General features: G+C 38.5%; 8 protein-coding genes across 8 annotated transcripts; 5 read left to right on the top strand and 3 right to left on the bottom strand. All coding sequences in view use genetic code 12, as the record gives it.

Annotated features, from left to right (window-relative positions):
• Positions 1–63: 63 nt before the first annotated feature.
• DEHA2F19250g (DEHA2F19250p) lies at positions 64–981 on the bottom strand (the record flags this gene model as incomplete). The annotated part of the gene is made up of 1 exon (XM_461181.1): positions 64–981. One exon carries the CDS (start codon positions 979–981, stop codon positions 64–66), a length of 918 nt encoding a protein of 305 aa, XP_461181.2.
• Positions 982–1,188: 207 nt separating this feature from the next.
• On the top strand, positions 1,189–1,653 carry DEHA2F19228g (DEHA2F19228p; the record flags this gene model as incomplete). The annotated part of the gene is made up of 1 exon (XM_461180.1): positions 1,189–1,653. The coding sequence occupies one exon, from the start codon at positions 1,189–1,191 to the stop codon at positions 1,651–1,653; it is 465 nt and encodes a 154-aa protein (XP_461180.1).
• Positions 1,654–2,429: 776 nt separating this feature from the next.
• On the top strand, positions 2,430–2,858 carry DEHA2F19206g (DEHA2F19206p; the record flags this gene model as incomplete). The annotated part of the gene is made up of 1 exon (XM_002770805.1): positions 2,430–2,858. One exon carries the CDS (start codon positions 2,430–2,432, stop codon positions 2,856–2,858), a length of 429 nt encoding a protein of 142 aa, XP_002770851.1.
• A 1,058-nt stretch (positions 2,859–3,916) lies between these two features.
• On the bottom strand, positions 3,917–4,261 carry DEHA2F19184g (DEHA2F19184p; the record flags this gene model as incomplete). The annotated part of the gene is made up of 1 exon (XM_461179.1): positions 3,917–4,261. The coding sequence occupies one exon, from the start codon at positions 4,259–4,261 to the stop codon at positions 3,917–3,919; it is 345 nt and encodes a 114-aa protein (XP_461179.1).
• A 312-nt stretch (positions 4,262–4,573) lies between these two features.
• DEHA2F19162g (DEHA2F19162p) lies at positions 4,574–6,046 on the top strand (the record flags this gene model as incomplete). The annotated part of the gene is made up of 1 exon (XM_461178.1): positions 4,574–6,046. One exon carries the CDS (start codon positions 4,574–4,576, stop codon positions 6,044–6,046), a length of 1,473 nt encoding a protein of 490 aa, XP_461178.2.
• A 542-nt stretch (positions 6,047–6,588) lies between these two features.
• Positions 6,589–8,319, top strand: DEHA2F19140g (DEHA2F19140p; the record flags this gene model as incomplete). Its single annotated transcript, XM_002770804.1, has 1 exon — positions 6,589–8,319. One exon carries the CDS (start codon positions 6,589–6,591, stop codon positions 8,317–8,319), a length of 1,731 nt encoding a protein of 576 aa, XP_002770850.1.
• Positions 8,320–9,109: 790 nt separating this feature from the next.
• Positions 9,110–9,520, top strand: DEHA2F19118g (DEHA2F19118p; the record flags this gene model as incomplete). The annotated part of the gene is made up of 1 exon (XM_461176.1): positions 9,110–9,520. One exon carries the CDS (start codon positions 9,110–9,112, stop codon positions 9,518–9,520), a length of 411 nt encoding a protein of 136 aa, XP_461176.2.
• Positions 9,521–9,701: 181 nt separating this feature from the next.
• Positions 9,702–11,273, bottom strand: DEHA2F19096g (DEHA2F19096p; the record flags this gene model as incomplete). The annotated part of the gene is made up of 1 exon (XM_461175.1): positions 9,702–11,273. One exon carries the CDS (start codon positions 11,271–11,273, stop codon positions 9,702–9,704), a length of 1,572 nt encoding a protein of 523 aa, XP_461175.1.
• Positions 11,274–11,307: the final 34 nt, after the last annotated feature.

Below are 11,307 nucleotides of genomic sequence, written 5' to 3'. Positions count from 1 at the left end.
TTATTGTTTCATAGTTCTTAATTAAAAGAAAAGTTTAAGTATGATTCCGTATATTATATATAATTATTCGCTTCCCACATCTGATGTAGGCTTAAGAAACGATTTAGAGTAAACGTATTCTAAAACATTATTTACATGTTTATCTAAGACTCCCTTGTTAACATCTTGTACTTGGAACAAGCCAGCATTATCAAATACGTTAACAGTCCTCGACTGATTGATTTTGGAATGGTCATTATAATCAATTCTTGTCTGCGCCGAAGATAAAGATGCATCTATAGTCAACATTAGGAAATTAAGCAAAGCACTGAAGTCACCTTTTAATCGTATTGATACCAACCGAGGGTTATTGTTATAGTTGAAAGGACTCGATATGTCGAATTCTCTCAACCCACAATTATCAGCCACTTTATTTATTCCCGAGTACAGTACTGCGTCGTTGTACGACCCTTGGAGAAGCACGTTTATATTATAATTTGGTGACTTCAATGTGTAAGATTCACTCGGAATCAAATTATTCAATCTTGCATTCAACACGAACGCAACGTATACTGCTGCTCTTGATATCGAAATAATATCCCCATATATAAAAAAAATTCGATCTATAACCCCCTCTACCGGTTTTGATAGTGCTATGCCACTTATCCCAAAGCTTTCTTTCAAATATTTGCTTATATCGTCTTCTCTAGATTCAAAATATTCTGCCTCTGACATGCATAGTAAGAGTTTAATATTCAATTGTTTCTGTTTCTCACTTACTGAGACTTTAGTACCCAACTTATTCAAGCTATTCACCACTTTATTGTCGTCTGGAACGTTATCTTGCCCACCGGTTCTAATTGTAGACTGGCTCTTCGGCTTTGGATCATCTAGTGCTAGCAACCCATCATTTGAATATGGTGTAGTCGAAGGAGAGAAATTTCGTCTCCTCTTTCTCAAGGAAGATGCCTTATATGGATATTTAGTATCTGGAGGTGCCATTAGCGTAATAATGTCCAGCTGTAGGCCATTAATGTACTAGTATAGATATAGATAGTCTGGTCGTCCAAGAACCAGAGTTATTCATTTTGGTATTTTGTGTAATTTACGTTTACTATGGCATCGCTTTGATGAAATTTTTTTAATACTGAAAAGCGAAGCATATAGGGTGAAGAATTTATTATACAAGTAATAAAGAAATAACAAAAGATGGCTAAGAAGGAAAAGGTTTCTAAATCAGAAGACGCTGAAGATAACTACGAAAAGAGAATGTCGGCAGTTTTGCCATTCGCTACACCATTGGCATCAAAGAAATTAAATAAGAAAGTCTTAAAGACCGTTAAGAAGGCATCTAAGGCCAAGCATGTCAAGAGAGGTGTTAAGGAAGTCGTCAAAGCATTGAGAAAGGGTGAAAAGGGATTAGTTGTCATTGCTGGTGATATTTCACCACCAGACGTCATTTCACACATCCCAGTTTTATGTGAAGATACTTCGGTGCCATTTGTGTTCATTCCATCGAAAGAAGACTTAGGATCTGCAGGTGCTACCAAGAGACCAACCTCGTGTGTTATGGTTGTTCCAGGCGGTGGTAAGTCGAGCAAAAATGCTAGCAAGACTGATGAATATAGAGAAGGATTTGACGAAGTTGTTAAGGAAATTTCAACTTTAGAATAAGCATTTTATTTCATGAATTAAGAGCTGTGGATCTATGGCTAGATGAAGGGCCCAATCCTTGATGTAAACTAGATCGAAACAAGAAAAAATCATAATCAGTGTCAAAGCTATCTGATAAATTCCTGTAAATTTATTAAATTAGAAAAATGTCCGTTTTCATGGGCTATCCAATATCTTTCCTTCTTTCTTCCTTTTATATCTTAATTATTTTTGTTAATCTGGCATGTCTGTATGTACATTTTTATATTGCGTAATATATTTAAAAGAATATTTCATTTGGTAGTTGAGGTGTAGGGATCCCAATTATGTCGATTATACGGATTTGGCTGCAAAGCAAGTAATGGAAGAAATACATTCGGTTAGTATTACTCATGTTCAGTCTTTGATTTTATATTCTTTATTGGAGATGACAGATAATACTGAAGTAAAGTCATCATGTTATATGTCTTTGGCTATTGCGTTATCGAACCATCTGGATTTACATTGGATGCTGATGATATGCCCATATCCAACGCTGAAAAAGAATTAAGACAAAAAGTGTTTTGGTGTTGCTTCATAGTTGACAGATCACGATCTCATATACTAGGAATGGACCCCTATTTAGACTCAGAGGATATTTCTACAAAGTTACCTATTTCTTCTCATCTGATCTTTGCTTATATTGAGAGAGCTTTGCATTTTGTTAGATCTATGAGGCTAAGGTTAATTTGTCAAAGTGGATTAAAGAATTACCATCGCTCTGCAGGTCCAAAAACGATATCCCAGATCATCCAAATATGAGAATGGCACTTACTATAGAGCTTTGTTATTATATTACTCAGTTGTTAATCACCAAGCCATCCACAAAAACACACGATCCTAAGTTAGTACAGAAGAATGAATTGCAATCATATAATCTTAGCTGCGAAATTATAACATTAGTTGAAAGGATCGACTATAAAAGATGTGCTTTACTACATCTAATGCCATATGCGTTGTATATTAGTACAGTATGCTTATTCTTTAACTATCATTCACCAAATACTAGCATTAGAGAGACTTCGTACATAAACTGTCGAAAGGGAGTTTCAATAATGAAATGTATGTCAGAATTAATTCCTGTTGCAAACGTGTATTATGAAATAAAAATAGTCAAATCAGATTGGAAGGTGCAATTTGATTTGAAAGAAAATAATGAGGATTTGAATAATTTAGAAGTACTTTAAAGCTGCTAGTGTAGACTTTGGTAATTTCATCTGGTCTGATACAAATGAAAATATACATGAAGATCCTACTTCATTATTGGCATCCATCAACTTCTATGAAGTATTTGGTTCCTGATATAATGTACTAATGATGATATAGTTTATTCTAGAGCGAACTCTCAAAACATTTTTTGGTCTCTCTAAATAACATATGACACAAATCACTCTTATCTTTAGCTTGAGCTTATTTCAACAGGAATGAGTCAAGGATTTTTGTGGGTGTATCCTCAAATGTGGAGATATGGTATCTGAGGAAGATTGTGCTGAAAGATCAAAACCTCAGTTCTACATTCTACACCTAATCATTTAAAATGAAATAGTTTTTACTTTGGATGAGAAATGGCAATTCTATATAATATTAAAAGCATTAGATGTTATCTAGATTGACTAAGGTCATACGTCTAATCGGAATATCGTCATATCCATGGGTGCGAAGGCTGCAAAATTGCGACCCGACCCCGAAGCTGCGGAGTAGCAAGTATATTACAAGAGAAACAAAGACAAAGATCTTCCAAAAATCTATCCAAGACTATCCTCAAGAATATTAGATAGGTTTTCCGATATTTCTCTGTTCGTAGAAACGATGTTTCAACCAAAAGGCCAAAACAGTTACAACACGTTTACAAACTCCTGTAATTCCCCGCAACGATCTAAAGTGAGGATCCACTCCTCATAGAATATGCTACAAATCCGCCGAGCTCTGTAGACCCAACTGGCAAATAACAACAGCAATGCATTCTTCTTTCTATATATCTATTCCCCTATTCATCACCTGTCATATCCTACCCTATTAGTGCTAACACCCCACGATCGTAGCAATTTTACTTGTATCATCTCATCATCTCATCATCTCGTGGCACCTAATCCAACCCATTATCGGTCTAATCGGCTTACTCAACCTACAACCTATCAACATACCAACTATCAACATACCAACATACCAACTATCAACATACCAACATACCAACTATGAACACACCAACTATCAACTATCAACACCCCAACTCAGTCCCCCACATCTAATCAGGTCCCCGAAGTAACGGCTGACTGGTAAACCCAACAGCCCTTATATCATGATGTCCACTTTCACCTGGCCCATGAAAATATCCACATGGACATTCGTCTTCTCGGGTGTCCATCTCAGATCCATCTCCGACCCCCGAAATCTCGCGCACCTTCTCATCGTTACTCTTCGAAGGTGTAACGAGCCCACTACGCCCGTTAATCACTGTTCCACTCTCTGAAACCCTAAATTCTTCATTCTTTATGCTCAAAAACATCTTGTCTATACTTTCTTTACCTTCTATCTTTCTTTTTTTAATATCCGTCGTACTACGACTCTCTTCTAAATAATGAACTGCCATGTGGTTTTATATATGCAACTTTTTTTTTTATACTCCAATCTTATTATATGTGCCCACTTTTTTATTCCGTGTTGGTTAATGAGCCGTTCACTGCTTACGAGGGGATGAAGCCTTAATTCAATGATGCACAGACCTTTTTTTTGCAAGCCCTTGTGTCAGATTTTTTTTCTTTTTCCCAGGTCACAGAGACAGGCTTGAATATTGTCACGTGCCGTTTATTTGCGATTTTTATCATGATCTATACGAGTAAACAGGTAAATGATAGTGGTATTTCACAGATTATCCGGCGGGAAGTGTGTATAAGTTATCAATATGGGTATAAAAAAGATGTTCAAGAAGAAGGATCCCACAGAAGGGGAGATCCGAGACGAATTAACCCAAATTGGGGTTACTACCAAGTCAGATAATAAGACAAGACAAGAGAAGTTTGGGGCATTTAAGAACTATGCACAGGATAGGCAAAATGCTAAACCAGGGTTCCAGCCGGTGAATCCATATGCAAACGTGAATGCTGGTAATGGTAATGGGAACCCGTATGCGCAACAAGAAGCTGGTGGTGATGGTGATGGCGAGGCAATGGGTGGTAATAACAGCTCACCGTATGACAAGACGACGAATCCTTATGGAAGTAGGAGTGAAAGAGCGAATAATCCGTATGGAAATGGGAACGTCGGTGCGTCTTCGAGGGGCGAGAGAGCTGGAGGTCGAAACACGCAGACGAATCCATATGGGGGGGCACGGGCATCAGGGAGAGCGAGTGGTTCAAAGCCGAATCCCTATGGAGGGGTGCAAAATGATGGTGCGTTGGCAGACGATACAGAGTCGATAAACACAGCAGTGACAGGATATGCGGACCCGTATGGAAATGAGACTGCTCGTGCGTCGAGACAGAGCACCAGACGTCCGAGGGCGTACGACGAAGAGTCGTTGGATTTGAATGCGATTCCTTCACACCAGGCGTACACGCCCAGCAAACCGATAAAGAGAACGCAGATGCGGGACGATGAAACGTTGGACCTTAATGACTTGCCCGAAGAAGAAGACTTGAATCTTGATGTCGACGAATTGCCCGAGCAGGAACAGGTGGACTCGGAGGACGACGAGGTTGAGGCCATCAAACAGGATATCAGATTCATTAAGCAGGAATCGGTTGGCTCGACGAGAAATACCTTGAGGATGGCCCAGGAAGCCGATGCGTCAGCGACTAACACCCTTGGAATGATGGGGTCTCAATCAGAAAGATTGTACAATGCCGAGCTGAACTTGTTGTTGGCGGATACTCAGAGTAAAATTGCCGATCAAAAGGTTAAAGACTTGAAGAGGTACAATAGATCGATATTTGTGCCTGCTTATGGTAATCCCTTCAACAAGAAATCTAGATTGCGTCAACAAGAAATGCAAATCAAGGCCGATAAGGCGCAAGAAAAATACCTTAGAGATACCAACCGTAAAGAAATGTATGCTAGTGAACAAAGAATCAAACAGGGTATAAGTCAAAACGCCACTAGTTCCGACGTGCATCAAAAATACAGAAGTGAACGAGATTTGGAGGCAGCCCAGAGGTATCAATTCGAAAACGATAGTGAGGACGACGAAATGGAAAAGGAGTTGGCCAACAATTTGGACCAGATTGGATTGTATTCCAAGAAATTGCAAAGCTCGGCGAAGACTATGGGTAATGAAGTTGATAGTCAAAATAAGAGATTAGGACAGATTGAAGAAGATGCCGATAGATTAGATATTAACGTGCACATGAACAGTGCCAGATTGAACAACATTCGATAATCTTATTAATTCAGTATATTATTATTTAATGTTATATGTGCTATTAGTAATATATATATATATATATATATATATATATCCAATTTAGATAGGACTTGTCTTAGTTTTATGTTACAACTACTGTAACGAGATTTTGCAGTAATTACCGATCTGATCGTTGTAAAATGTAGATACGTATTCATGACTCTCTGAATTCCCTATAAATTTTTAATTGCTTGTTCGACATCACATGGACTAGACTGATCATAATTAGCTTTTGGTTGATCGTTAATGCCATGTTTCATGGTATCGTTATATTGTTTAGTCCCGGTCGTGTATTGTTCATAAGGATCACTATAAAGGGATCTAAATATCTAGATATTTGCTTTACTTAATGATAATAGTACTTCCTCAATTGATGTATAGGCGAGATGAATGTTCACCCAAATCAGCATCATAATATTCAGATAAAAGAAAGCTTTCTTGTTGGAAGAAGCTTGCTTAATTTTACGTCGATTTTCGTATCTTTAGGTGTCTTCTTGTTTGGTTTTGAACAAGGGTTGATGTCTTCGTTATTGACCAACAAATATTTCAAAGACTATTACAATAATCCAAGTCCAACGGCGATTGGTACTATGATCGCCATCCTAGAGATTGGTGCTTTGATATCATCGTTCGTTGCGGGTAAAGTTGGTGATCATATCGGAAGAAGACGCACTATACGTTATGGATCGTTTATCTTCATAATCGGGGGGCTTATCCAAACTTCGTCAATCAATATTATTAACTTAGGGGCAGGAAGGTTTATCAGTGGTGTGGCAATTGGGTTTTTGACTACTATCATTCCATGCTATCAGTCTGAAATCAGTCCACCTGATGATAGAGGATTCTATGCGTGCTTAGAATTTACTGGTAACATCATTGGTTACTCTACAAGTATTTGGGTGGATTATGGGTTTTCGTTCATAGAAAATGACTACTCATGGAGAACTCCATTGGCCATCCAATGTGTCATGGGTGGCCTTTTGTTTATTGGATCATTCGTAATCGTAGAAACTCCAAGATGGCTTTTAGATCATGATCATGATATTGAAGGAATGATTGTGATTTCTGATTTGTATGGTGATGGTGATGTTGAAGACGAATTATCTAAAACGGAATATAGAAACATTAAGGAAAACATTCTCATCGCAAGAGTGGAAGGAGGGGAACGTTCATATCGTTATATGTTAACTAAGTATAAGAAACGTCTTTCAGTTGCGTGCTTTTCGCAGATGTTTGCACAATTGAATGGTATTAATATGGTTTCCTATTATGCGCCTATGATTTTTGAGCTGGCCGGTTGGGTTGGTAGACAGGCCATTTTAATGACTGGTATTAATTCCATAGTTTACGTATTGAGTACAATTCCGCCATGGTATTTGGTGGATGGTTGGGGCAGAAAGCCGTTATTGTTGTCTGGCGCTGTTGTCATGGGTATACCATTATTAGTGATTTCGTATTCATTATTCCTTGATAACATTTATACCCCAAACATAGTGGTTGTATCGGTGATCATATTCAATGCTGCATTTGGTGCAAGTTGGGGGCCAATCCCATGGATGATGAATGAAGTATTACCTAATAGTATTAGATCTAAAGGTGCTGCCATGTCCACTGCAACTAATTGGCTATTCAACTTCATCGTAGGGGAAATGACCCCAATATTGTTGGATACCATTAAATGGAGAACCTATTTGATCTCAGCCGTCTCGTGTGCATTATCATTTTTATGCGTCCACTTCTTGTTTCCGGAAACAAAGGGGTTGAGCTTAGAGGACATGGGCTCCGTATTTGATGATAACTCGTCTATTTTTTCGTTCCATTCGGGTGCATCCAGTGGAAACAATGCATCAACTACTACTATCAATAACTACGGGGCTGCAGATAGAGATAGCGGTATCGAGGTTCGCAGAACTAGTATCTCCGTTGAAACTCCAAACCATGCAAACATAGTTAATGAAGCATTTCGCCAATCCCCAGCATCAATTGCTCGTAATTCAAAGGCCAAACCAGAGTTAGACGGTCTTATTACTGGTAATCCACCACCCGTACCACCTGACCTCTCGGTCTTGGACTCCAATGTACCTCCACAAGAAATCGAACCACCTTCATTCGACGTCATTTTCAAATATAAAGTTCGCCAATTAGAGAAACCAAACATATTCCAAAAGGCTTTCCGTGCAATCTCCGGTGATAGTACGTTCAAACCACCACAGATCGACGAAGAACGTACTTTGCTCTCGAATAATTGAACTTTACTGTACTACAATTTCAATTCACCTCGTCAAATACATAGATTTATTTATCAGTTTAGTATTTCCCTTTATCAATCTACACTTTTGTGCTTTCACTTGACGTCATATGATATTTTCACAGCTTCAGGCATAATCTCGTCAATTTCTCGCTCCTCCGTTTCATACATTGTAATCAAATCGTCATCTGACAACAATAAATACCACAACAAGTGACAACAATAGTCCAAAAGATTTGCGTCTATTAAATGTATACAAGATTGTTTGCTTGGTGGTAGTCTTGCATTTAAATACACTCTGCCGATTCCAGTATGCATTCCTATTGTTCTCTGTTACACTAACCGATTTTTGATGTCGATGCTCTATACGCGCTTGCATACTCCACCCAAACACCGTTTCTTCACTGGACGATGAAAGTATCAAATACACCTATGTAACTATATAACTATGTGACTATGTAGGTTTCGTACTCACTATTATATAATCTGTTAGTATAGCGTGATCTTTCCCCTATTCTCAAAACTGTCTGACGAGATTAATGCTCAATATTTACAAAGCTTGTTGAAGCGAAACAATAAAAATCTCCTTTGGTTACGTCATTGTTGTACCCCTTGCATTGTTTTCATGTTTTTGTTTCAATTTGCAAAACCGTACCTGATTTGTGTCAGTCGAAGATGGCATTAAGGTATAAATAAAGTAGAAGTCGACTATTTTTCATGTGGGGGGGCTGATGAATTTTAATTCTATTTCGTACTGAATTTATTAGAATCCAACCAGTCAAATATCCAAAATGGCTAATACAGAATTGCTTTTAGACACATCTGCTACAACTTCATTTACAGACCAAATGAGTTCTGCTACTGGATTAAATAACTTACAATTGGTCACCTCGTTATCCAGGGATGGAAAGCATCAGAATGCTGCTGGAATAAGTAATAGTGCCAACGACGATATATTGGTGGCTTCTTCGTCTGGTGGAGATGTTACAGGTTCGTTCAAAGCTAGCTCGGCACTCGGAACGTTGACGTTACAAAGCAGCGCCTCTGGTAGCTCTAGTGGTGGAGGAGCAATGACATCATTGGCATCAAATACCGACCTGATGTCGTCTGCCAACATGGGTGAAGGCAATATGTCAAATATGAAGATGAAGTGGGCATATTCATCATTTGTTGTAGCATCGCTTATCCTCGGATGCATATAATAATTCCAACACATACCTTGTACTATACCTAATTTTGCATGCTCTGCTACGATTCTTACGACGGTTTGTCGTGTTATGTTCTCGCGTCAAAACGGCCGTCATATGTTTTATAAGTTGTATACCCTGGATGGGAAGCATTTATTTGTAATTCACCTATTTAAATACATGATTTAATGATATATTAATAGTCTATTTCGTCGTACGATTTTCTCCAATGTTTGAAAAAGGACTTGAAAATGTTAACTCCAAGACCAACTTCTTTAAAACCACACATGGCTCTTATACTGTGCATTGATAATTGTGGTAATCCAACATCAATAACCCTTGCACCCGTATCACACGCCAAGGCAGGACCTATGGTGCTACCCGATCTACCATCGTTTCGAATATGGAATGTCTGCAACTGCTGGTTTTCTTTACGAGCAATATCGCCCAACAAAACTTGGCCAATCGTATCCGTCATGACATGTCCATTCGGATCGACTTTAATGGTGAGTCCTTTGTTTGGAAGCGGATAATGATCCTTTAAATACGCTTCTTTAAAATTCGGATTCAATGCGTGTGTTACATCTGCTGAAAGTATTACAGAGTTTGCAAAGGCCAAATTAGCAGCTGGTGACTTTTCACCTCTGATTGCGATAACCCTATCCAAAACGGCGTTTAGGAATTTACCTTTTGCACCGGTTCTAGTTCCCGAGCCAATTTCTTCGTTATCCACTAGCAAGACCGCATTAAAATCATCATATTCCCCGAAGTCTTCATTGAACGTTTTACTATACTCAATCAAACTATAGACAGCAGCAAATGAACACAATCTATCGTCAATTCTAGGGGCAAATATGAATTCCTTACAAAGTCCACCCCTGGTGGCGCTTTGAACATCGAACAACTCCAAATCAAGGCCAATTATTCGATCAACGGGCGTTTCCGATATCTTGGATATATACCGTAATAATTCTAACGAATGCTTGCCATATAATGGGCTCTTTTTCTCCACTTCGCTAGGTTCGTCTTCATTCTGTCCATAGCCAATAATTGGCACCATCTGAGTCTCCTGGTTATATTTTTTGTCTGCAATTTCGCCAAAATGCTCTGCTAGTTTAGGTATTTTTGCAATCGGATGCGGAGTCGAATTAACCAACTTTCTAGTCATTTTACCGTCTCCATTCTTCACAAGTATCGTCCCCCCAATTCCAAAGTCTCTATCTAAACATAGCTCCGTCAACGTCGAACTATATCCAGCCACTCCTAGCATATTAAATCCATTTATAGCTTTATGTTTGGAAACAGGCTTGAGTTTAATTGATAGCGAATCAACGTGAGACCCAATGACCCCAATTCCACTACCCGCATCCCATTTACCTCCCACAACAAATCCCACGATACTCAAATCCGACCTCACGCTGAAAAAAAGCCCCCCTTCCCTGATCCTCTTCGATATTTCTTCACTTATAGCAGCTCCTTCTGGAATGTATTTAAACCCATGTTCCTCCAATAGTCTCTTGAAATAGTCAATTACATGGAATGTAGTGGGGTTATTATCGGTAAATTCCAAATATTTATCAGCATACTTATCAAAGAACTCTTTTGATTCATCTAGTTGGTTTTTGGTTGATTTTGCATTATCTCCTGGTCTATATTGACGCTGGCTTGTCTGAATTATATCATCTAATTGTTCTGTTTCTACGTATTCAAACTCATCGTCCGTGCTCAACTCATCATCCGTAGAGCATATTTTATCGTTATTCATCATCTTATAGTATATTATTCGTTTTATTGTTAGTAAT

This window comes from Debaryomyces hansenii, assembly GCF_000006445.2.
Source record: "Debaryomyces hansenii CBS767 chromosome F complete sequence".
Taxonomy (NCBI): Eukaryota; Fungi; Ascomycota; class Pichiomycetes; order Serinales; family Debaryomycetaceae; genus Debaryomyces; species Debaryomyces hansenii.
Note: the sequence above shows the minus strand (reverse complement) of the source record. Positions and strands in the feature narration are given on the sequence as shown.